A 27,955-nucleotide genomic window follows, 5' to 3' on the forward strand; every position below is an offset into this window, starting at 1 on the left:
TTATTTATGGGGTGAACACATAAATTACCCATGTTTATCCTAACTCCACTCCCCATATTTCTGCCTGTCAACGTTGGCAGCAGCATGACTAAGCGATGTCTCTGTTTATCCCCCTCGTCAGTTGGCCTCTCTCCTCTCCTCTCCGCTCCGCATAAATTCAAAATCTCGCTCACTTATGTCCTTTTCTACTGTGCCTGAAATAACTAAGACAAAGTTGTTTGAAGTAAAGTATTGTTGCTAGGCAACAGCCACTAGAAGCCCAACCGCCAGTGTCGGGGGGTCTCCGAGTACTCTCTCTCTCTCTCTCTCAGCTAGGAGATCCAGTCATTTGTTACTGCACAGCACAGCACAGCACAGTAGGCTACAGACAGCAGTACACAGTACACAGTACAGACAGCTAGGGAGGCTTGCTGCCTTGTGGAAACTATGCCATTGTTACAGGAACTGCTTTTTAGACCATTTTACAGACCATTTTACAATAGCCTATCAGGTTAATGTACGCAGCACATTTTTTTAAAGAAAAAGACATCTGTGTGGCTGTGTGTGCAGAATATTTGAAATTTCCACATTGACAAGACATTTGTGGTCAATGATTTAAAATTAAAAAAGGTATGTTTAATTATATCACATGATGTTTTCCAGATTTGTTTGGTCTTGTGTTTGTTTAGCGGACAGCAGTGATAGCTGGGGATTTGGGGAAGAGACCGCGGAGGGGGACCTTTGGCCTTCTGTTCCAGCAGAAAATAAGTTCTGGGATGAGATGTGAGCTCCCGTATAGAAATGACGCAAGGGACAGAGTGCTGGATGTGCGACATCTAGTGAAACAGCCTATGCATTAATGCCCTTTAGGCAAAGTGCAGTAACTATGTATGTTGTCAAAATTGAGCTTAGATTGAAAATGGTCTTCATTACACTCTATCCTGAGAGACAGCCTTATGTGTGCCATTTTCCAGATACTGCTATTGGTATGTGAAATGTGCAGTTACTACCACATCATATTTCACATGATTTCTAGACCATGAAATCAAGATAGTCAAAATACTCAAATATATAACGTTCAATCACTGACCTAACATCGCACTCAGTAATCAATATTTTTTCATTCATTCAAGATCATTAAATTGAGTCATTTGTCTGTCTACTGCATTTTTGTTGGGCACAGCACATTTTCTGGTTGCTAGGGTACTGGAAAGCAGTAATGGTACTCCTCAACTCTGAACATCGTTTGTAATATTCTCCTGCTCTCTGCTTGAATGTCATACACCTTTTGAGTTTTACTAACAAAATCAAGTAGCAAAGTTCATCTCTTGCCCTTCCATAAGCTCGCTCAGTGATAGACTTTGCCCTGACGTATCATTACAATCATTAACAACATCGGACCACTAACCTCCTCTCTCAATTTCTTATTTTATGAATCTTAACTCCAGACTAGAGCGCGTTTACATCAGAGAGAAAATGAAACGCACACTAAATCAACCTGCAACAAGCCATAGTCATCCATTTCAGTCATCAAACAAGACACAGGTGTTTGGGTAAAGTGACTGTGACAATATTTATTTTTCAAGCCATCAAAGTACAAGGGGCAGCTCACCATGGCAGTAACCTGTCATTCCACTTTTGCTCCTCTTGCGGAGTCTAAACAACAGGTGACTTTGAAAACAGTGCAGTACAGTACAGCCGAGCCCTAGGTGCTATAGATTAGCTTCAGAAACATCAAGGTAAGTCAAATTTCTTATTTTTTTTACACAGAGATGGACAGAGAGAGAGATGTAATAAAGATTACACAGAAATTAGGGGTGGGGACAGATAACCGTAAGCTCCTCCTCCTCTACTCCGGTGCGAGAGACATGATTGACGGTTGAGGGAGCCAAGGCCCTCAGCTCGACTCAGAGAGGGGGCTCGTGATTGGCTCCCATCCTGGGGGTTGTCTGTGGTGAGGAGGGGCAGAGCAGGGCAGGGGGAGATGGGGCAGGGGGACACTAGGACTGGGGGTTAGTTGTGATGGGTGACAGGATAGGGTGTGCATGTGTGTGTGTGTGTGTGTGTATGTGTGTGTGTGTGTAGCTGCGCGTGTTTAGGCCATGTTCTTCTTGAAGAAGTTGATGAGGCCGTTGGTTGAGGAATCGTGGGAGGTGACGTCGCCAGCAGATTTCAGCTCGGGCTCGATAGCCTTGGCCAGGGCCTTCCCCAGCTCCACTCTACAGGGACCAAGAGGGAAACACGTCAGGATCATCATGGACATGGACACACACACACACACACACACACACACACACACACACACACACACACACACACACACACACAGCAAGGAATATCATGTGCCATGTGCATCGACATTATGCTCACATCAAGTAAAGACAAAGAAAGCGAGGGCCTTCAAGTATTTTCTCCAGGCAAAAAGGATGCATCTGGTTAGTCCTTTAATGGTGCATTCATGTGCTCTGGGAATGATGGTACCAAAAGCAGACATGGGAAGCACACATGCATGGCCCCCTTGTGGTATTTTCCATCGGACTGGACAACTCCTTGAAATGTTAAATATACGAGTTGCCAAGACTGGATGTATCTACTTGCCAGAGCACATGAAAGACACAAAAGACTGCATTACCTTAAAAACAGATAGCCAATGAACTTGACTCTGAGAGCAATGGTATAATAGATTTAAAAATCCATCATTCAACCATTATATGGTTAAGTGTTTCTAAATCACTAAATCCCATCAGCTCAGAGGCAGGTGCATTGGGATCTATGTTTCATTTGATGCACCACGACCAAGCCCTCAGCCTTATGGCATAAACGCCACAACAAGTGATGTGGCTAACCTTTCAGCATCAGAATTTAATAACTGATATTTAGTCAAATACACAGCAGTAATAACATTATAATATTACAAGCTTAGCTATTGTTCATTGTGCATCTTGAGTGTCTGTGTTGGACATGAGCATTGCATTTGTGTGCCAATACTGACCCCCACTGGTCAAAGCTGTTGATGTCCCACATGACTCCCTGCACAAAGATCTTGTGCTCGTACATGGCTGCAAGAAGAGAAAGATTTCATTAGCTGTTGTATGAAAAAAATACAAATAATAATTACAAAAATATAATTATATATTTACACGAGTCAGTAACGTTTCAGCAGTAGCACATGTCAGGGCGGCGCAACGACAGCCAATGCGTATGGATTTTTTTGTATGTTTGTTTTTAGTGGACTATCTAAGAAACATATTCATTGCAGCATATCAACCAACTACTTAATTTATGGGGATTAAATGCTGTTACTCCATCAGACATCTTAGCCCAAAAACACGTCTTTCACATGTATGAACGTATTAAAAATCTAAAACAGATGTCTTTCCCCCTCCCCACTCACCAATGAGTGCTCCCAGGGTAAACGGCGTCAGCTTCTTGAACATGATGGAGTTGGTCGGCTTGTTGCCGAGGAATACCTAGAAAACAGACAAAACATTTGTTCATTTAGCACAACACAAGAGTCATTATAGCGCCCGTCCTTATAAACCATGGTTCCTCTAATCTGCACTAACTGTCCTCTGTGAGCTCATACTATGAACTGCTTGCTCATTTTACTTGACTGGCTGAAAGCTGTTGTTAATTCAGATTTAGGTAATCCCATTAAAAACAAAAACAAAACAACTTAGCAAAAAAATCATGTTTAAACTTCGATTAAAAATGTTCTAACAGTAGTAAGAAAGTTCATTGTAGCACTGTGTTTGTAAAACTTTCATCACATTTTCTTACTTGTGTGTGTGCGATTTTAGTATTTAATGACATTTGATCAAACATGTTAGTTATAAGACTATTAGAAAAGCATGACTAAGCCATTTCAGTCCAGTGGGCTAGTGCTGTATATAGAGGCGATAATAATAAGGAGCTTTAGCCCCACTCACTCCGTTTCATGCCATGACTAACAATACACATTACCTGCTCTTAATCCAGATTTAACCCACAGCCTCTCTGGCTTACTTACTGCTTTAACAACCTACTGGACACCTTTAATTGACTTCTCCAGAAATAAAGCGTCTGTCTGCCTGATAGTCAGTGCATCCATCTTCCAATTGCCTATCTGCTGGTTTGTGTGTTCATCTGTATGTGACTCCATAGTGCCCTCTACTGTTATTGCGCTAATGATCATTATTTCTCTCCCGAGCCTGCAGAGGGCAGCACCGTCTTATACAGAGGCTGCATCTGAAACCTGTAGTAGGTACTGTCTTTTTACCAGCAGCAATCATTCAGCACCCTGACCAGTAGCTTCCATGTAGAAAGCCTGCCACTATTAAGCACACATCATAATACAGCACCATTATTCACATAACCTTTGAACCGGACCGGCCGCTAGGGGGCCGCCCCTGACGGCACTAATGACCATTGGCCGTACGGTTGAACTCCTGCGGGCTTCTGGGTATAGCCAAGTAACCATCAATACCGTTCGCACTATGGTTGAAAGGCTATTAGGGTATTTGGACTACGTAGTCGATTCCTTAGGGACTTTCGCTTTTCCACCCATAGGTTGGAAGCCAAACTAGTTCTTCCCGTCCTTTTCTAAATACATGATACATCATTGATGTCCTGTTGCGTGTTCCCGTGTGCCTGACATGCGTACTTTGTGTGGCAGCAGCTTGTCCAGCTCCTCTCCGCTCTTCCCTGCGCCCTCCAGGTCCTTCTTGGCCTCCTCCGTGGTCTTGCCCTTCATCAGGGCTTCAGTCTGGGCCAGGAAGTTGGCCATCAGGATCTGCCAAGAAGAAGACACACAGACACATGCACGTCAATGACCATAGATCATAGGACCATCACCACACATGCACACACGCACACACTCTTGCACGGACTCACACACAGCATTGACAATGAACAAAAGAAAAATATTACACCACATGTTATAATGTAATTACTACACTAATACACAATAGACATTGTAAACATTGAAATATTAGTCGGGTGTTTGTACCTAATAAATGGTTCATATTCTTAGCTGCAGTGTGCTTCAGCTTCTCTCTTCACACAACAAACAGACGTGCAACTCTGTGAGCTGAAATGACCCGATTCTAGGATTTCTAGAAGTCAGTGGGGAGTTGAAACCAGAAACAGGCATATCCAAAATTGTGAAGTGTTAAGTAACATGTAAAATTCTTGCCAGTGACAGAGAAGGCTGTAGTGGAAGCAGTGATCAGTACACTATTGAGGATCCAAAACCATTAGACTGTTAGATCATCTAACTGATGAAATTGACAACAATTTTGAGGCTACAATCTCTTCTGATAACACTGTTGTACTGTTGACAATACTGATTTTCATTACAGTAGCAGGTTCAGTGTTGATTACACAGGTAGATGGGATGAATGTCAGCGCTTCACTTTCTGAGTCTCTCCTAATAGCACTGAAGTACAATACTGTATTTCATGACAGTAGCAGGTTGAGGGACTGATGCATCTGGTGACTTGGTCTAAAGACTACATGTGGCCTGGACTACATTTTCAGGTCAAACAAGTCTAGCGGGGTCAGGATGTCAGCTAAGTAGAAAACCAAGAGAGGATTATGTATTATGTTGCATGCTGGGTGGGCTGAACGTGACTATGCTAAACTTAAGCGTTCATGTTCAGAATAGGCATGATGACACATTCTGGCAGTGGCAACTTGTTCATGGTTTAATATATTTACATTTCACAAAACATATTCTCAATACACCACAACGTAAATGTGCTCTTATAGAAAGAGTGCAGAGTGCTTTTCTGCACAAAGTGAACCGAGGTCAAAGAGCAGGGCATGATCCACTAGACCTGAAGAGACCTGGTGGGCGGGGCCTTGTTTACCTTGTGGTGCAGGTCATTTCTGATTGGTGGGTTTTATTTACCTTGTGGTGCATGTTGTCTCTGACTGGGTGCTGGGTCTGGGCGGGAATGAGGAAGTCACAGGGAATCATGCGTGTGCCTGCACGGAGCGAAACGCAACACGGATCAGGTTCAGGTTCAGTACAGGTTCAAGTTCATCTGACTTATCGAGCGCATGCCATGCCATAACGGCTAATTTAAAGTACATAAATAGAATAACTTTAAATAAGTCTAACAATAACCTAACAAATAAATGGCAAATTAAAACGGCACAAAGTACAGTCATCAAAAATGTTTCAACAATAAACATACTGACAAAAATGAAAAAAAAAATGTGCGCATGGATAAGTTAACTCTCCATGAAGCATGTTGCAGCACAGCATTTAATATAGTGAAGAGGTTCATTCCATTAGGGAACTACCACAGAAATGGACACCCTGCTTTCATCACAGCATCATGGCACACCATAGTGGCTCTGTGTCTCTGTCCAGTGAGGTGGCCAGTGTACCTCAGAGACAACCCTGCTGTCATCACACCATCGGTACACACACCATACCTAGGGCCGGATTAAGATTGCCTACAGGTATCCATGTGCCTTCCCAGATGGTAAATATACATACAGTAGACAGTGTCATAATTACAAGCTAGGAATTAAGGATAACATGTCTACTAACTGTGCTCAACACAACGGATGACATTTTTAATATTGCATCTGGTCAGAATACTGCAACTTTTCAGTTTTGGCTAATCAGGGGCTCCCTGGCAGGTGGTGGCCCCTAGGCTGCAGCCATATCTAGCCTGTGTGTTAATCCGGCCCTGACCATACCGCCTTGTACAGTGTATCCCACACTGCATACAGTACAGTCAATCCGGAAAGTATTCACAGCGCTTCACTTTTTTCACATTTTATTATCTTACAGCCTTATTCCAAATGCTACAAATGAATCTCTGTTGTCAAAATCCTACACAAATTATTCCATTATGACCATGTGAAAAACAAGTTGTCTTGACAGTTTTGAAAATGTATAAAAATAAAAAACAAAGAAATCATTTTTACAAAAGTATTCACAGCCTTTGCTTAATACTTTGTAGAACCACCTTTGGCAGCAACTACTGTACATTCATTTTTTTCATTTCGCAATGAAAAGGGATTAAAAGGGTGTGTTTCAACCTTTCAGTACATTGAAATATTTTGAGTCTGCACCTGGCTAAAATAGATGGGTGTGAGTTTTGAATGAAATCCTATGGAGAGTATCATGATCTGCTTCTGTAGTCACAGTGCATGTTGACATTCATGTTTCTTTAGGTGTAATTCAGATTTCCAATGTTGACTGCATCTTTACATCGCCAAAGCATGTCAGCCCCACAACCATGCTTGACGAGCCAGATTTTAGTGTAAAACTCACTCGTTTACCACCACACATGCTTAACGCCATCTAAAGCAAATTTGTTTATGTTGGTCTCAAGAGAGATGAACAGACCAAGGATATGGGTCACTGGAACCATATTGTGTGGTCTGATGAGAAATCATTGTAAAAACGATTTCTTTGTTTTTTATTTTTATCAATTTTCAAAACTGTCAAGACAACTTGTTTTTCACATGGTCATAATGGAATAATTTGTGTAGGATTTTGGCAACAGAGATTCCTTTGTAGCATTTGGAATAAGGCTGTAAGATAATAAAATGTCAAAAAAGTGAAGCGCTGTGAATACTTTCCGGATTGACTGTATGTTGAGCCATTATCCCTGTGTCCAGTGAAGTGGCTTGTGTACCTTGGTGAATGAGCTGGTAGAAAGCGTGCTGGCCATTGGTGCCTGGCTCTCCCCAGACGATGGGGCCGGTGTGGTAGTCTGTCTTGGCGCCGTGCTTTGTGACGAACTTGCCATTCGACTCCATATCACCCTATCGGAACAGATGAGCTTTGTTAGAGAAGAGCCCTTATTTCAAAATCCTCATTGTCCATCAGTATCCATTACCGATGGTAAAACATGCAATTCACACTCACACATCTGTGTACTGTGACATTAATTTGGGAAGAACGAACGTTCGAAGAACACTAGTTACTGGTTAGAAAAATGGTTAGAAAAATGGTTCAAAAAATGCAATCACCAATGACTGTTATATCATTAAGCAACAATAATCAAGCAAATGAGTATTAGTTGTAATCTTTATGGACTTCTTATTTTTGTCTTTATATCATTTGCATTTCATTGTTGTTTCAATTTGGCATTTCACCTTGTGTGCACATGCATTTTTTGTATGGTGATGTGACTCTTGACTCTTTACTTGACATGTCCCTGCATAACACATTCATGGCAGCTGTTATACACTTTGCATGAAGCATTCATGACTGTTTAGTAAGACATTCATACCAAAACTTTCATGAACATTGAAGCTGAAAGGACGGCAACTTGTCAAAATAAAAGTTAAACAAAGCAGCATTGCAGGTTTTGTTCTGAACCCTTCCTGATCGCAATCTGGATTACTGATTTACTCCAGTGCCAGGGAGGGAACATTTGAATGAAAAATAATATTTGCTTGATGATATTCTGTCCCTGGCACCGGAGTAAATCATTATTGTCCCAGATTAGTTGCTATCAGAAAAGGTTCAAAGCAAAAATGCACTTGTTGAACTTTCATTTTGACAAGTTACTGTCCTTCTGTCTTCCATGTTTCATGAAAGGTTTGGTATGAATGCCTTACTAAACAGTCATGAATGCTTCATGAAAAGTGTATAACAGCTGCCATGAATGTGTTATGCAGGGACATGTCAAGTAAAGAGCAACCGAGGCGGTAACTGACCGACTGGAAGTAGGCTGTGTCCATGCACTGCATCCTGCACCTGTACTGACCTGCTGGAAGTAGGCTGCGAAGCGGTGCATGTACTGGTCATAGGGCAGCATGGCGTGCGTCTCTGCCTGGAAGAAGTTGATGTACCAGATTCCCAGCAGAGCCAGCAGGACTGGGGCATTCTTCTCAAGAGGGGCCGTCTTGAAGTGATTATCCTGTTAGAACGACAAACAAGATTTACACCAGGAACGGATGGACGGACGGACGGACGGATGAGCGGATGGATGGATGAGTCATGAGCGTGACTGTGCAAACACTATTTACGGCCCTTTCTAATGAGCAAAGTTCTCTGGTTAAAGCTACACATTGCCACCTTAAACGTTCAATTAGGGGTGGTGATTATTTGTTTTTACTGTGTTAAGGTTTGTTTTCGTTATTACAATGATACAGATACCTTGCAGTAAGTGCTTAGAGGTGATTATTTAATTTGACTGTGCTAAGAGGTTTGTTTTCGTGATTACAGGGATATACTGTTTTGTACGTACCATCCAGTGAGCACCAGACAGCAGCTTCTCAAAGTTGTCATAGCCTGTTGGACATTAGCAGAGGGAAACATCCATTAGCTGTTGGGATCAATACACACGCCACTAAGCACTGTGCCTTTAAACGGATTGATCAACTGGGAGTGATGAAGTACCTATGTGCAGGGCGATGGACAGGCCAATGGCCGACCACAGAGAATAACGTCCACCAACCCACTAGAGAGACATAGAGAGAAGAAGAAGCAATTAGTTGCAACATTTTCAATTCCATTTGTGATGTTATGATCTCAGTAAAGCAACTGTACATTATACACTGTAAAAAATAAAACAAAACAGAATGCATTAACTGCCTGTAAGTCATGGAGAGTACTGCTAGCTGGGAGTTAGACAAAAAATATTAGAGCGTATGGATTTTTAGGGTCAAAGTGTCCTATTCAATTTGTGGAATTGAATTATCAGCAAAGAATAATTTAATGCAAACAGACTTAAATACAGGCTCTCTAACTGCCAGAGATGACTACTGAGAGAGGAGAGAGTGTTTATGGGTAGTACGAGAGAGGAATCTCGCGACTTTTTCCGGGTGGTACTGTCCACTAAGTGGCGCCATCCAGACAGCGCAGAGGAGCGCCAAGGAGCGCAGAGGCTGTTGAAATGAATGGGGTCCCATGGAGCTCAACCACGATGCTGCCATTGCTTTGGGAGAGAATTGGTATCATCGTTTCAATTTATTTTTCCAAAAAGCAGGATAGATTATTCTTTCAAACAGCACTTAGTTTGAATGTTTAAACTCGCTGGATCTTTGTAAAATACGACTTTATTGTCAATATGACGTCACGAGTGGCTTCACACACTGCGTTTGGACTGGTCGGCCGGCTGCATTGCTGTGATCACGACGGCCGTAAAGCAATTTTGTTAGCAAGATGCTAGCGGAGCCTGACTCATAAATGCCAAAGCTGTAGGAAATCAGAAGGACATAACTCCCAGGTTATTGTACATTTAATTGAAATCCACATTGGTTTCTCAGAACTTACAGTAATGTTGTCAAGTTTCAGCCGACAGCGAGCACAATGTCAAGTTATTAGCGCCAGCCTAGAGCTCTGCTGTCTCGACAGCGCTCCCTAGGTGAACTGCAGGCACGGGTTGGAGGGCGAGATTCAACACTGTATGTAAACCCACTGTGCTAATGCTTAGTGACAGGAGCCTGACATGCAGTGCACTGCAGCATTGCTGCCCATAGGGGGAGCTCCAGATAGCTGTTTGGAGAGGACTCACACGCCTCTGCTGATTCATATTACCAACCGTATTATCAGCCCTGAGACATTATTCTCTCTCTCATGGCCTTCCTCAGGCTGGATTATTATTAGAAGGCGACTTACATAACAACATGAATAAATAAAACACATCCGATACCCATGCATCCTCTGCAGAAAGCTTGCTTTTTTCAGAATAGATTTAGAATTGACAAAAGATTCTTGAACTGTTTCAAACATACCATCTTGTGCCAACAAAATAGATGCTTAAAGTGTGCAAAAACAGACTTATCAAGATGGCTCCATCTCTCTGCCTCTGCAGGTACAAAACTAATATGTACATTCATATGACCTTTGGATCGACCTTTCCGATGCCCTGTGGCGGGCATAAGGTCATGGCTACATATAACATATAAGGCCGGCTTCTGGTTACCCCAGCAGCTGCCACACTGTTGGTCGAGCCACCTACTTCACAGGTCAAAAGACTATGACGCTATTTTTAAACACGGTCTCACAGCTCCCACCAAAGTTTAAGGGGTGTGGATCTCAAATCAAAGTTCAAGGGTGAGTGTGGAGCAGTGAGTGTTCATCCTGTTCCTGTTCATCTCTCGAATGCTCCCAGCCAGCCAGCCAGCCAGCCTCTACACTGGATGCGTCTCCGGTGTTTGGGGTCTGCCACCTTGCCTGTCTACAGCCTGCAACTGCAAACTTGGACTGGAAAAAATGAATCTGCAATTACACACTTACGTCCCAGAACTCGAACATGTTGTTGGTGTCGATACCGAAGTCCTTAACTTTGGGCTGTAAAAGACAAAGGAAACCACAAATGCTTAGATATACAAAGGTGTGGATGGCTTATTAAAGCTTTATATCGCAAGTGTCTTTCTCAACATAAAGATTACAGCATTGGCACACTTACCGCATTGGTGGATAGGGCGACAAAGTGTTTGGCCACATGAGCAGGCTGGTGAGAGATAAGAGCACACTCGATTAAGCACAATGTGTTCAGCACATATCAGTGTTTCATTAAAATAAAGGTGCATAACTTTTGATCAGTGAATCTGCAAACGTACGTCCTTTGCATGCTGGAGGAACCAGTCCTTGGCAGACTCGGCATTGGTGATGGTCTCTTGGGTCGTGAATGTCTGTAAAAATAGAAATGTGGAAACAAATGGTAAACAATCTGCATTGACGGAGAAACCGGGAAAACTTGGGTTGTGGATCATTTTGTAGGGCAACAACAACCCGAGACATTTAATACACACAATATTGTAGGTCATCAAGGGATATCATTCTACAAGGGGACACTCTCAAACCAAGTGGAAGTGATCAAGGGGAAAAAATGAGATTCAGTCTTTCATTGAGTTCCACTGTGCCACAAACAAGCGTGTTGTTGTGTGGCATCAGTTTATACCGCCCCCTTCTCCCTTTCCCTTGTCTGCCACCAAGGCCAAGGCATCTGATTTGATATGCGTCCAGACTAGACTCCACTCTGGGAGGCATGTTCAGTATGAGGGTGTAGTACAGCACAGCAGGACCCAGCATGCACATGCAGCCAGGCGGAAGCTGAAGCAACCCAGTCCTTTGTCTAAGTGGAATCTTCCATTTTATCGAGTCAGTATGGTACAGGCCAGTTGGAAACTTCCACTGTGAGGGGTGCGTTTCAAGGCACATTACAAAGCAGAACAAAGAATCTGGTTAAGAGGCAAAAGTGAAGAGGAACTACTGTATGCAATGTCTAGCCATTCTTCATTCAGTTTCAGCAACATAATTCACGTTTTACAAAGTATTCTTCATGCAAGTTTAAATATTTTCTTGTTTATGCATGGTCAACACTACAGCTGTTAAAATATTTTTTAGGACGAAGTGCTGAGCTGTGGGTCTAAAAATCCTATGCAGACATGTGCAGCAAGACTTGCTCAATATGTTGGTGAACACACAAGGTGTCGCACATCAGCTGCGGTATTCCACAGTTTACATGATGTGTCCACTGTTTATCGTCCCATTTGCTTTGGGGTTTTTCTGACACATTATTCATCATGACTTATTAAGAAAGCATAAAGATAAGAGAGTGAAATATTGAAAGAAAGTGACACCATCAGCAGAAAAAGAAGAAACACAAAGCACTTTGTATCCTCAGTAACAAAAAAGCAGGTTTTTTGGGGGGAATCTATGGCCTTGCTTCAATGAGATGGTGGAATGTTGCAATTGTGTTGTCAGCTCCAACAGGTTCCATTGTGTGGGGAGTGGCAGCATCATGTCTTCACAAGGATAGTATTTCCTTTTCTTTACTTCCTTCTTCCTTCACAGATGATTATTGGCAAGTTACTTCCTCATAGAATGAGAGAAAAGGCTGTCTGCCATAAAGCTCCCATACACGTCTTTGCTATGATCTGAGTTTTTATTACTTTTACACAAGCAATTAATCAACACCTTCAATTACAGATTTTTGCTGTATACATTTTCATTATGTCTCTTTTTTGGATCCTGCACCCGCCTTAACACACTTGGAAGAAGTGAGCAAATGCTACCTGACTTATTACAACTGATGCTGCAGTGCATACAGTACCTTGGATGCGACGATGAACAGGGTGGTTTCTGCGTTGAGCTCAGCCAGGGTCTTTGCAATGTGGGTGCCATCGATGTTGGAGACGAACCACACCTTAGGTCCTCCTTTGGAGTAGGGCTTCAGGGCTTCTGTCACCATCAGTGGACCCTAAACGAGGAAAAACATGTTTATATTAACCACTATCACAATCAGTGGGCCCTGAACAAGAAAAACATGTTCATATAGACTAATGTCGGCATCAGTGGACAAAAAACAAGTTCTTATAAACCCCAATCTCTGTAAGTGGACCCTGAACAAGAAAAACCTGACTATAATGATGTAAAGCTCAATCACCATCAGTGGACCATGAACAAGAAAAACGTGTTCATATAAACCTCTGTCACAATCAATAGGCTTTGAATACCACAGACAGCTCATTTAGACCTGAGATTTCTAGATTAACCTCAGGTCTCCTCACCGTATACAATTGTAACTTTTGAACATAGTTCTTCCTCAATTTAATGCAGACTAATCATCGTTACTTTTATTCCATCATATTTTCTACTATTTGTTTTATCCTTGGTGAACAAAGTGTATTATCATTACCACTCTAACAGTCTAATAGCTATTGAGATGGAGGAGAGAAGAGGAGGTAAAAAATGAAATGCTCTCTTACCAGATCAGATCCACCGATGCCGACGTTGACCACGTCAGTGATGGACTTCCCTGTGTAGCCCTTCCAATCGCCACTGCGCACTTTCTGTAGCAGAGCAGACAGATCAATATTTTAAAACCTTAATAGACACTGTAAAGACACCTTACAAGGTCTTGAACAATAACATACAGTTACTATCCTGATACTATTACTAATAATGAAAACTAGAACTTTATCTTGAAAAAAATCTCTCACTTAATTGATGCTGTTCACATAAATTATACTTGAAACATGATACTTGAAACATGATACTTTTTACATCCTTGGTGAGAGCTGTATCATTAAAGTGTACTTCAGTACCATGCATTCGTAATGAACATCTTGTCTTTGCATTATTATTCACAACATTTGCGAAATCATCAATGTGTGGGAGTTTTATAGTTTTTTCGATTAGCAGCCTATCAGCTGAATCAGTTGAATGTCTTGTTATTAAAATATCCTCCAGTTGCAGCTGTGGTAGCCATACTCACGTGGCAGAAGCCCTTCATCTTCTCCAGCACCTTGTTGACCTCGGGCATGACGTCACTGCCGCCCACCTGGATGGGCGTGTTGGAGCGGTTCCTCAGGGCAACGTGGAGCACGGCACGGTTCTAGACATGAGTAGGGAAGACGGTTATTGTAGAACATGGTTCAAGTCATGGGTTTATAGTACAACACACTTGTAGCACAGTCCTAGATACCGGTAGAGTAGAGGAGACTGCTATTAGAACACAATTTTAGGCCTAGGACTATTATTTGAATGCAGTTGTAGACATGAGTAAGGTAGAGCGGGCTGTTATTAGAATGTCGTTCTAGATTCGGGTAGAGAGGAGGACTGACATGAGAACACGTTTCTATGCATGAGCAGAGAGGAGTACTCGGTTATTCTAGACATGACTGGACAGGACTGTTGTTACAATGTGGTTTTAGACAAAGAGGACTGCTGTAGTATTGTTCTAGACATGGATGGAAAGGAGGTTAATTATAGCATAGTTCTAGGCATGGAGTAAAAAGCAAGGACTGCTCAGATACAGTGAAGACAATGCCTCTTTTCTCTTATGGTAAAGGAATTAAGGAAATTAAGGAATCATGGGTGTATCTGGTACTGATATGCTTCAAATCATCTGGTGTGCAATTAATACTGTGACATCTCTCCTCTACTGGTCTTGAATACATACTGCATGTGGCACAAGACTGTAGCCAATTAATTGGTTAGGGAATGCAATCACTAGAGATTGAACATCTAAAATGGTGCATTGGTTAAGTTCACTAACTTGTTAACTCTGAATTGTTTAAATAAGTTTAAAGTTTAAATGTGCTTTGCAATTAGGGAAATGGACAAGACTAGGACCACAATCAACAAATGTCATGATGGCCATGAAGACATGTCCATAACATCTCAGTAGGTGGACATATGGATCATGTGAGAGGAGGAACGCCTGCAGCATGTCTGCAGTCAGGTGCCCTGCCCTGAATCATGCTACTGCAGTCTGCAGTGCAGTCTGCACTGTCTAGTAGTCAATACACTCACCTCAGTGAAGTTGATCTTCTCGCCGCTGAACATCTTATCTCTGGCCGCCTCCACGCCCCTGGACTTGGCCTATAAAACCAGGGCAAAGATAACAAAAAGCTTGTTTGTCAGCAAACTCGGCACACGCTGTATATATCGCACATCAATTTCATTGGAATACGAATGGTGAACCCCTATGTAACATTCATTCAACGGCCCCATCGTTAGTTCTCACCAGGTCCACAAGCATGTGCATGACATCCTCAGTGATGAGATTCTTGGAGTAATCCAGAAGGACATCTCCATCATCAGTGTGCAAGTTCAGGCTGTACACAAAGGAAATTCAAGACAATGTGACTGTTATACAATGCACCATCACTTGTCCATACATTATTTGCTGGTGTGATTCCTGTCCTATTAACCCTCATCATCAGCATCTAGAAGTGTGTTTTTTATTCATCTGAGTGTGGTTATCTGCCAGTATCGATTAGTATACTGTAGCAGCCCTCTCGCTGCATGGACCCATGCTGACTGAGACCCAGACACCCCCTTCTTTGTGAGCCCAAAAAAGGGACATCGTGTTCGCGCTCGCGCATCATCTCTCGCAGTCACGCCTTGCGGTGCGGAGGCTGCGGTAGGCCTAGTTACTATAGCCCGATCGGCCTGCATGAGCTATGTGGTTATAATCAGGCGCACACTTTCCGCATAGGCGCACTCTTTAAGCTAGGATGTGCGCGTACGCACGTACAGCGTGTGCGCTGGGATCATTGTGGAGCTTACAATAATAAAGGATTTACTTCTTTACTGTACGATCCAGCCTACGGCGACAACTTTTCTTTCCAGCCGAACTATTTGTAAACTAGCGCCCTTTTGTCACATGGCTCCATTAAGAGGGAATGCATTAATTGCTTCGCCCCATCTACATCATGCCACTTGTTACAGGGACGTGGGGACAGACATACAGGATGTGTAGCGTACGTGACCATCGGGAGCTACACACTTGTCTGTCTAGGCCAGTCCACGCATTCGTGACTCATCCACTTCAAACTTCACGACATATGAACATAATTACAGTCACTATATATAAAGCTATCACAAGCTTTAAGGAAGGTATCTAGGTATTTCACCAAACGAGGTGGTTAGGTTTTGATGGTTGGTGACAGCGAATTGCATAATGCTGCTCAGCACGCGTCTGACGGCAGACTACAAACCCACAGACCACGCCCCTTAGATTCACAATGACAATTTTAAACATTTAACAGATTAAACATACATTTTAATGGTCATTCAATGACGACGTGGTTTATTTGGTAGTCTTTTGTAAACGGCACGGCTTACCTGAACTTGCTGAACCTGTCCTTGTCAGCCTCGAACATTTGCCTCATATTGAGGTTTCCAGCGTTGGACTTGTACCATTCCTGGAGTTTCTTGAAGGCGGCATCACTTGAAAGTCCCATGTTGGCAAATGTTCGTTGTGCTCCCGTCTACTCACACCGACCCTGGCTGACTGAAATAGGTGATAGACTGGATGGTTTTGAAGGGCAATTCCGCTATTGCCTTCCGTGACCGACTCATATGATCTTCCAATCGCAGAGCTAAGCAGAGTGCTCCTCCCACGATGACGATGCAGGAACAACAGCACCACAGCACGAAGCTATGCGAGCGCATGCTCAGGTTCACAACTGTTGTCAAAAGCCCAAATATGAAAGTCTGAGGTTGCAGAGAAATGCTGCTCCATGTTTTATTTTGGAATAGCGAGGTAGACTAGTAGAACTCATTTTCTTAACATTTTTTTTGCATCACTCAGATTCTAAATGAACAAAACTAATTTATCAATTTAGAAACGAAAGAGTTCAATCCTCAACATTTTCTCACTTCTTACGCAAAGTTGTCAAGTAGGCTAATATGCCTTGCTCATGAGCCCTTGGCCCTTGGCCACTTCTGTGCTGTTCTACACATTTCAAAGCAACTGATGCCTCCAAGCGTCTGGTTTGGTGTAATGCAAGCTTGAGAAAGAGAAAGGCCGAGAGGCCTAATAGTTTCCCTAACAGGCTTATGACTGGTGGCCCAGATATTTGATTAATTCAAGTAAAGTTTAAATTGTAGGGGAGATTGGGGTTGATTGTCACTTTATAAAAAAACTAAATGTAGGCCTAACTTAAGGAAAAATAGCATACGGCAAGACAACAATTTCTATAAAGATTCAATGTTTCATGTGCCAGGTAGGTTTCATTTGTAGTAATAAATCCCATAGAATGGGTTAACACCTTGCACATGCACAAATATGACAACCAACCCTATTGCAGGGTTGTGGGTGCCACACCCTACGATGTTGGTTGTCACAATGCCATTCTAATGGAGGAAAAAAAAAAATAAACTAAAAAAATTACATTTTATGATACAACATGTAAAATGTGTAAAATGGCCAAACTTCGACCAAGAAGAAAACATTGTCCTGCCCTCCTTATAGGACTTAAGCCTACAGTAGCCTACTCAATGAAAGGAGCTGGAAGGGGTTCGAAAACATTACCCCCTCACACATTTATCATTAACCCTTTGCTCTGGCAGGCTCTTCAGATCTTCAGAGGTGGAAAAACCCGTTGCAGCAAATAAAAACCTGTCACATTTTTGCTACTTCCAATTCAATGAACCATCTGCTCTTATCCTAATCACCACATGCCGTTACTAATGCCTAATTACCATACCCGTTTAATCCCAAACTTTTCCCTGTAGATTTCAGCACATGTATTATCCTAGACCAAACATTATCTCTCTTTAATTTCATGTTTCCATGTTCCGCTAGGATAGTACAGTACACATCCAATTTTAAGGCAGTAAATTGCAGGTTTTCCATAGTGTTGTATTGAATATATTTTAACATTTCTGTCAAAAATAAGGATATGCATAACAAACTGAATCATACGTAGGCTACAGCATATCATGGATGAGTACTTGGTGGGGATTGCCATGACAGTTTTCATTTTGAAATTTTAAGCATATAAATAGGCCTTACGTATTTTCTGCTCATTTCAATGGAGAGAATAAGCCTTACAATGGGATCTTTTGACAATGCATTTTGCAAGCGGTCACAATAATTTTCAACATATTTTAGAAGGTACGTAGTATCTGTATAAAGTTTCATAATTTGTATGATTTTTATACATATTTAGTATCAAAATTAACTTCTTAGGTCCAATGTGAGGCGAGGCGAGGATCCATCAGTAGACCTGAACAATAAAATTCATATAAACCTCAATCACCATCAGTGGACCCTATGCGAGCAAATGTTTGCATAGGGATGGCAGGGTTGACATATCACAACCAATATTTCGGGAAGGCAAAAAAGTCAGACTAGTATTCACCAATTTATTTCATTTCTATTCAATTATTAATTTACTCACATGTTTTAGCAAAATCCATCAGGTTGTCCCAAAGCTCCAACCAAACCTAGGCCCTGACCATAGAAAAACACTTTATATAAATCTCAATCCGCATCAGTGATCCCTAAACAAGAAAAGTATGTTTATGTAAACCTAAATCACCATCAGTGGACCCTGAACAAGAAAAACATGTTCATATAAACCTCTCTAACCATCAGTGGGCCCTGAACACCACATCATCATGCCCCTTTCGTAATTTCACCTTTTAACATTGGTTTTCCTCAATTAAATGCAGACTAATTGCTACTGTTATTCTGTTATATTTTGTAGTAATTCATTTTATTCTTGGTGAATCGATGTTGGAGACGAACCACACCTTCCTCCTTTGGAGTAGGGCTTCAGGGCTTCTGTCACCATCAGTGGACCCTAAACGAGAAAAACATGTATATACAGTATAAAGCTCAATCAACATTAGTGAAACCTAAACAAGAAAAACATGTTCATATTAACCACTATCACAATCAGTGGGCCCTGAACAAGAAAAACATGTTCATATAGACCAGTGTCACCATTAGTGGACAAAAAAACACGGTCATATGAACCCCATTCATGTAAACATCTATCAGTGAACCCTGAACTTGGAAAACCTGATTATAATGATATAAAGTTCGTCAGTGGACCCTAAACAAGAAAGACATGTTCATATAAACCTCTGTCACCATCAGTGGGCCTTGAATACCACATATGCTCATTTAGACCTGGGAATTCCAGATAAACCTGACAGAAGGTCACCATGCACAATTGTAACCTTTTAACATTGTTCTCTTCCTCAATTTAATGCAGACTAATCATCACTACTATTATTCCATCATATTTTGTACTTAGGCTATGTATTTTATTCTTTGTAAATAACGGGCATTGATGCAAACCAATGGAAACAAAACAGAAATCATGCCTCTCAACATGAAAGAGAAGCCTGTGATATTTGTAAATTGAGAAGAACTGACTAGCATCCTTTACATACCTTGAAAACCGCAGAAGGTGGAGCGGATGAAGATATTAAGGTAGGAAAGGCAAGAGCAGCATTTCTAAAACTTTGCAACATCTGGATATCTGTAAATATAACAGCTAACACCAATATCAATATGAACAACAGTTGTGTTATGTCTGTCCTTCTTTATGGTTCTGAATGTTGGAGAATGACTGAGAAGCATAGGCAAACTTTTCAGCAGATGCAGGAGAATCCAAAAAGTATTCTGGACTCAGAAAATATCAAACAGGGTGCTACACAGGGTTACTGGACGCACAGACATGGAGACCCTTCTAATTCGCAAACGGTGGAAATGGTTAAGGACATTTACTCAGAAAACCAAGGGACGACATCAAAAGAGTGGCACTTCGATGGACGACAGAAGGAAAGCGCAGGAGAGGGAGACCAAAGACAACCTGGAGGAGAACCATTGAAAGTGAAATGAAAGAGAGATCCCTTAACTGGAGCACCATTGAGAAAAATGGTGAGAGATCCTTTGTCCTTGCCCTATGTGCCACTAGGCACAGCAAGGACTAAGGTGCTGTTTCCACGTAGCTGGATATTTTTATATGTGGATATTTTTTTCTCCCGGTGGCATTGGTTTTGCATTGGTTTTGGCCTTCCGTTACCACGTAGCAGATATTTAAAATCCAGGTATAAAAAGCAGGAGAAAAAAATATCCTGTTAAGGGGGCTGAAACGCATTTGTTACAATGGAGGATTTATTTTTATCCACATGTTGCGTTTACACCTAACCAGGAGAAAAAAATATCCTGCTACGTGGAAACAGCACCTAACTAAGTAAGAATAAAGTGCATTATAATCACCACTCGAACAATAGCTTGTTTTTTTTGGTCAGTTGACCCTTCACACTGGTCACATGATTTTGACACAGGTTCATCAAAAAGTGTGGTCACTATTGAGCCAGGTTGATGAGATAATTAGTTAAGTGACCTGTGTTGAGAACAAAGTAAAAGGAAAACCTAAGCAGGACTTTAACTCTGTCAGTCCAGTTTTTCCACCTCTGTTGGTCACCAATAGTGTTGGACAAGTTACTCCAAAACTGTAATACATTACTGAATACATGTAACTGTCTTTTCAAAGGAATCTCTTACATTACAAATATATGTAAAATGTAAGGCATTACACTACTTTTCCATTACTTTAGTTTCGCCAAAATAACCGTATGCCTATATATGGATCTGCCGATGTGCAGTGTAAATCAAGGTCATGAGTCATGACTTTTTCACCTCCCAGGAGGTGTTTTGGCAGCATGCAGACTAAAAACTACCAGGTTCAGGAATAGCTTCTTTCTGACCAACCACCACAGTGAACACCATTAAACATCAGTTGACAGTACACTGCATTGTAACTTAAGGGAACAGTCCACCCTTTTTTGATTTTCACATATTTGCAGTATTTCCAAGTATTATTCATGAATGTGCATATCATTTTCTTCTCAGTTTTTTATGATTTGGATCAGAATTAGTATAGCAGCATAATCACTGGAAGTGAATGGAGGTATTAGCATCAAGCCACAAACGATCACAGGACAGGATTAAATAGCTGTTTTGCACTCTGGTGAATTTTACATTAATTTTTAAGTAGGCCTACTTTATAAGTTGATGATGTTTTGTTTGCCCATATAGACTTGCATTGGTCACTTAATTTGGCTATGGGTTGAAAATAACCCAATTCTTACTACCGTGCTGGGTAACTATTGGACCAACCTCGCATTGGGTTGTATTTATACAATGCATTGGGTTATGAATTTCAACCCAACAGGTTGAGTAAAACAATTAACTCAAATGTGGGGTTATTTCTAACCAAACCGTTATATTGAATGTACTCCATTGTTGGGTTATTATATCATTATCCTTCATATGGGTTATACAGCCCCAATATTCTGTTTAAAATTACTTAATTATGAAGTTAAATTTACCCAATAAATGTATCACTCATTATATGTGACACAGACTATGCAAAATAAGCACACCAGTTTGTGCAATACATTGATTTTATTGTCTTTCAAACTTTTCAACAAAGATGATTGCATTTAAATATAAAATAGAGCAATATAACAGACATGTTATCATACAGTCAAAAAGGCAGGAAGGGATATTATTCAAAAACATGGACAAAAAATGGAAAAAATATTGGGTAACAACACACTGAGAAACAGACTTTCAAGCATTGCACATTATGGAAAACTCATTATTTACTAATATAGAAAAATAAAATAGCCTACTTTTTGAATATACACTTTCAAAGTTTACAAAGAAGACCCATGTTAAAGGTGAAGGGCATTATTATGCCTATAAGTTGTTTCTATGAGCACTTTTGTACTTGGGAATAGAATGGGGAAAGGTTATATGAGAACCTCAATGTTAATGATAAATAAATGTGTTTGTAAGACTGCTTTGTGACAGTAGGTAAACACTAGAAACAAGCAAATAGCTGAGGTCATTGTAGTGTCACCATGAATTTGCTGTATTGGTGTAAACCAGGGGTGGGGAAACTATATCATAGTAATCTGAAGTGGCCCTTAAAATGAAAAAGGCTCCCCACCCCTGGTGTACACTTACAATAATACAGTGTTTCCAAAACCAAATGTGTAGAGCAGTGCATTCTGTGTAGAATTTGCAATGAAATCTTAGCTGGGTGTCCGTTTTAAAGGACTGTGTGCATTGAAGCTGGCATTGCTGCCTCCGCCTCCTGGGTACAGAAGCCTACAGAGATAAACTAGAAATGCATTCTCACAGAAAATGCTGGAAGCGGGCTTGCCTTTTGGGGCAGAGATGAAACAAAGTACTATTGAGAAAACAAAGCTGAAATAAATCTTGGAAAAACTCCATCCACCCAGTCAGAAGTTATGGGCCAAACAATTCAGCCATCTTGGATTCAGCCATCTTGAAAGTGTTGTAGCTCTGCGTTTTGGGGATATACTAAATGACATACATGGTATTTTAAGTTGGCTAAGGAACACTGCATATGATATAATTTTGAAAATCAACATGGCTTCGAGCGGGATTCGAACTCACAACCTCCATATCTGTAATCCAACCCCTTTGCCATTGATATTAAATGACATACAATACATGATATTTGAAGTTGGCTAAGGAACACTGCATATGATATCATTTTGAAAATCAACATGGCTTCGACTGGGGTTCGAACCTCCAACCCCCATATCCCTAATTCAGCACATTTGCCATTCATACTAAATGACATACATGGCATTTTAAGTTGGCCAAGGAACACTGCATATGATATAATTTTGAAAGTCAACATGGCTTTGACTGGGATTCGAACCCCCAACCTCCATATCTGTAATCCAGCACATTTGCCATGCATACTAAATGACATGCATGGCATTTTAACTTGGCCAAGGAACACTGCATATGATGTAATTTTGAAAATCAACATGGCTTTGACTGGGTTTCGAACCCCCAACCTCAATATCTGTAATTCAGCACATTTGCCATACATACTAAATGATATACATGGCATTTTAAGTCGGCCAAGGAACGCTGCATATGATATAATTTAGAAAATCAACATGGCTTTGTGTGGGTTTCGAACCCTCAACCTCCATATCTCTGATGCAGCAGCATGCATTACCACTAAGCCAAGCAGCTAATTATCATGCATAGTCCAGCAAGACTATATTACATTGCATTGCAGAGCTGAACAATAGGCTTCTAGAATGCTTGCTCGCACCTGCTCGTTAAGAATGGAATCTTGAGACAGTGACAGTTGAAATGGAATCCTTCACTGGCTGCACCTGTTGTGATTGACTGAAAGACAGTTAGTATTGAGCCTTTAACAGGGGAGAAAATGAGAATGAGTTTTTTTGTCTTTACAACATCGTTGTAAAAAAACTAAAAGGAGTTGGCACGTGTCCTTTTCACAGATCGGAGTCATGCTTGTGATCTCTCTAACAGTCTTTGAATTAAGTTTATAGGTGAAAGGGTTCAGGCACAAATGGACCTCCGTGTGGGACATGCGCTGATCTCTTGAAAAATGCACTTTTCAAAAGACTGGGATTCTCCATAGAGCCAGGCCTGTTTTTTTTTACAAACCTGCCATTTAAAAAGTATTGGGAGTTGGGAGATGAAACTTTCACAATTTGGAGACATCCCATAGAGCTCGCTAACAACGCGTCAACTAAACTTCTAGGTGAAAGTGTTGATGTTTTATGACCGAAAAAGCCTCCTACACTCTAATCTCTAGAGTGGCGGAACCTTGGTTCATGGAGGTTCCACCACTGTTTCCAATGGGGACCCAGGCTTTCACTAAATCGCCAAAAACGGGAAAACGACAAGAGACACGGAGAAGCCTATAACGAAACGCGATCTCCAAGCCGAGCCGGTCGTTTTAGTGTTTGAACGGTGTCTCTATCTCGAAAGGCCTAGGAGGAGATCCATTTTCTATTTTTACTGTCCCTGTACAAGAGAACCAATAAACAGGACTTAGAGATTACTATAATCGGGCCTTGCTCTGCAAGAGCTCTGCTCTTGCTCCGCAAGCCCGCTTAATAAATGTGTTTGTAAGACTGCTTTGTGACAGTAGGTAAACACTAGAAACAAGCAAATAGCTGAGGTCATTGTAGTGTCACCATGAATTTGCTGTATTGGTGTAAACCAGGGGTGGGGAAACTATGTCTGGAGGGCCGTTTTATCCAGCCCCAGAGACAATTTTAATGATATGCAGCTTCATATGAAATATGCTATATTTTGTAAAATAAACATTTGCAATGTATGAAAGTTATATTCAGGGAACATATAGAAGTAAAGGTCTGTTTTGGTGGCTGCATTCCATAGGCCTAGAGTGCAGGGGGAAATCCTAGTTTGTGTTAATTGTACGGCCCTCGGAGGACTTTCACGGCCCTCAGAGTAATCTGAAGTGGCCCTTCAAATGAAAAAGACTCCCCACCCCTGGTGTACACTTACAATAATACAGTGTTTCCAAAACCAAATGTGTAGAGCAGTGCATTCTGTGTAGAATTTGCAATAAAATCTTAGCTGGGTGTCCGTTTTAAAGGACGGCGTGCATTGAAGCTGGCATTGCTGCCTCCGCCTCCTGGGTACAGAAGCCTCGTCAAAACTCTCTCGGCCTCTGAATGAAAAGAAAAACACACATGTGACATTTAGTTACAAAATTATAACATGATGATGACATTGCAAGACACAGGTCAGACCGTCTGTGAAATAAATAGCTAAATAAGAAAATGTTAGCAAGTAAAGAAAGTGTTGGCTATTAAAAACAAATATCAGAAAACAAAAATGCTTCTGATACGAGGATCCAATTGAATGAGGTCAAATCACTAGCAATGAAACTCAATTTGGTCAAGGCTTAAGTGTATAGGGATGCACTAGTGGTAGCCAAACTATTGCAACACAGACAAAACAGTGACTTACCCACAGCAGTGCTGCACAATGATGAATGCCTCCTTTCAGCAACATCCAAGCAAATAGGCCTAGCCTAAAATAATGGTGAGAAACAGATTAGAAATTATTCTGACTGAATAATAGGCCACATCCATTTAGTTGCAGAAAAATATATTTTTAAGTAGGCCTTGTTCATCACATTACACCAATGTCAACAATACATTCTTTTTCTTTGAAAAGCACCGTATTTTCTTTGGCCTGCCCACACCAAAAACTATAAATAGGAGCTACTACTCACGTCAGTCAGTGCACTGCACGGCAACAAGCGACAGTTCTGCTCCAGTCCTGGACGTCTACTTCCCTTTTTTCATAGCTGCAATCATATAGCAAATAGAAAGCAACAATGTTGTTAAACCAGAGGTAGTAGGCCTAGCTATACCATGCTCGCTGACATACAGTGTTAACCGTCCTGACATGTCTGTATCGAAGCCCACTTCACGGACAAGCAAATTATAGGCAAGCTAATTATAAAACCACACAGTTCTTATGTTCACTGTCCCTGAGTCGCTACAGTATGCTCAAAATTCATCAAGTTTTCTCCCATGGGAGACCATGCCCCGAGACCCCCCCTAGTATGACTCTTATAGGCTACAACACTATTTCCCAAAAACGCCACTGCACACCACACATGCGCGCGCACCGCTGCAGTACACGCGCCGCTCCGTGCCACCGCGCCACGCCGCACCTTTCTCACCTTTTTCACCCCTGACCCGTTTTCATGCCTGATAAACCATTGAGTTGGGTTATTGTGTGACCTAACTAATAACCCAATCAGTGGAGTAAATGATCCCCGATGTACCAATATTGAGTTAGAATACCCCAACACAGCATTAGAATAACCCAACACGTTTACCCAACGACTGTTTTTCAGCACTTGGGTTGACAAAACAACCCAGCCTTTCTTAGTGTGTAGGCTACTGTTAAACCTGGCAATGGAAACACATCAACGAAAATGATATGCACATTCATGAATAATGCTGGGAAATACCTCAAATGTGTGAAAATCAAAAAAGGTTGGACTATTCCTTTAAAAGACTTTGCATTGTAGCTGTAAATATTGCAGAGTTAAGCCCTGTAATGCCTTACAGTATACAACTATACAATTACATTATACATTACAGCAAAAAGTAATGGATTACTAGCCAGGCCTTGCCCTCCTAGTGACACAACACCTTCAGCGTTGCTACTAGTCAGGTCAAGAGCAATGCAAGTAGTTTCTGAGCCCCCGAAAACTCGGGAACTCCTCCCACTTTGCCAGGAAGCAAACAACCAGTAGCAAACCAAGGGAGGCTTGTCAACCATGCCGTTTGGGAAATGATAATTGAAGAGTTCAGATGCAAAATCCCCTAACTCCATTTCAGAAGACCTGCACTTCTATATTTTTAGAGAACCCCGTTGTTGGTTTAGTTTACATTCATGTACTTCATAACACGTATAAATAGTTATATTACATGAATAAAATAAAAAAATATGCAATTTTGATAGCTTTGTATTAAATAAAAATGAATTAAGATTGTTTTCTGAAAAGGCACTTAGGGGGTTTTGCATCTGAACTCTTCAATTGTTGTTCTTGGTCAGACCAAGTCTCGAAGAGATTTGAGAGACAATGATAATCAGGCTAATGGATTACAGTAATTAATGACTTTATTGCGTTACTCCCAACACTAGTCACCAATACTATCTGCCACTGGATTAGCTTCCCCTCCTGTCATCATCCTCCTGAACACCTGACACATTGGACCACCCTGAGCTTGGGCTGTCATCCACTTCACAGACTGCTCTCTGCAGCACACACATCCAGTGACCTGGCTCTCACCTATGCAATATTTGTTATGTATACATACAGTAGGGCTAGTACAGTGGCTTCCAACCGTTTATAACTTGGGGCCTAATTGAACATTTCACAAATGTTTGCAGCCCACCTCCAACACAATAAAGAATACAACTCAAACAAATAGTCAACAGCAATACACACAGAAATATTATTTAGATGTTTAGAAAATTATTTCAGGGCCCACTTGGAATACATTTGCGGCCCACCAGTTGGCTCCAGCCCACAGTGTGCTAATCACTGGACTGGTATACTACATGACATGGATAGGCTACCATGTTTTACATAGCACAAGAGGAGTCTAACGTGTCCCTATGTAACAAAGGTCATCCTGCACTACAGTAGTTTCCCAGTCAGGCCTTGAATCCTCGACCTACCAGTTCATAGTTTATGCTCCAGGTCGGCATGGTATACTGCATGAGGCTTCAGGAGGGAGGTTTACTAACGTTGGGTTACGGATGTAACCTTGGTTCTGTGAAGGAAAGAAAGGCTGCCAGACGGCTAGCCCAAGGGGCTGGAATATAATCCGCGCATGCGCGAGTTCTGAGGTACACTTATATCAAAACTTCATCACGTGTGCATGCCGCGCTACTGTACACAGTATATAAGTCCCAGCGCGGCATACTTCGTCCTCATAAAAATCCTGAACGCGAAGTCCAGAGCGACGACGAAGTCTGGCAGCCTTTCTTTCCTTCACAGAACCAAGGTTACATCCGTAACCCAACGTTCTGTTTCACTCAAGAAAGGCTGCCAGACGGCTAGCCCAAGGGGCTGGAATATGTATGCCCAAACGTCGCGGCGGACAACCATACGACAATTGAATAAAGACACTGGACAATGCAAGAGTCAAAGACCCTTATTGAATGTCCACATGCCAACAGGGCTAGAGTGACTGGTTAACAGAACTCAAGTTAAACACAGTCGAATATGTGACCATCTGTCACAAGCTTAGAACCGAATTCCCAAAGGATGTGGGAGATAACATGTTGAGGTTATAGAACCTTGTGAAGATCGACGGTGAAGCCCAGCAGGCCACCGGGCAACCTCTTGTAAAAGGACTCCCTTCAGGAGCGACCATGAGGTG

At 41.6% G+C, this 27,955-nt stretch overlaps 1 protein-coding gene across 1 annotated transcript; it reads right to left on the reverse strand.

Moving 5' to 3' along the window:
• Positions 1-1,533: 1,533 nt before the first annotated feature.
• gpib (glucose-6-phosphate isomerase b) lies at positions 1,534-16,716 on the reverse strand. Its single transcript, XM_063188542.1, has 18 exons — positions 16,520-16,716; positions 15,417-15,507; positions 15,203-15,271; positions 14,163-14,282; positions 13,654-13,737; positions 12,999-13,145; positions 11,503-11,574; positions 11,349-11,393; positions 11,177-11,230; positions 9,335-9,395; positions 9,183-9,226; positions 8,700-8,852; positions 7,620-7,749; positions 5,870-5,946; positions 4,622-4,750; positions 3,374-3,449; positions 2,972-3,038; positions 1,534-2,198 (listed from the first exon to the last, which is right to left on the reverse strand). Exons 1-18 carry the CDS (start codon positions 16,636-16,638, stop codon positions 2,075-2,077), a joined length of 1,662 nt encoding a protein of 553 aa, XP_063044612.1. The 5' UTR covers positions 16,639-16,716; the 3' UTR covers positions 1,534-2,074.
• Positions 16,717-27,955: the final 11,239 nt, after the last annotated feature.

Source organism: Engraulis encrasicolus, chromosome 22 (assembly GCF_034702125.1).
Source record: "Engraulis encrasicolus isolate BLACKSEA-1 chromosome 22, IST_EnEncr_1.0, whole genome shotgun sequence".
In the NCBI taxonomy this organism is placed as follows: Eukaryota; Metazoa; Chordata; class Actinopteri; order Clupeiformes; family Engraulidae; genus Engraulis; species Engraulis encrasicolus.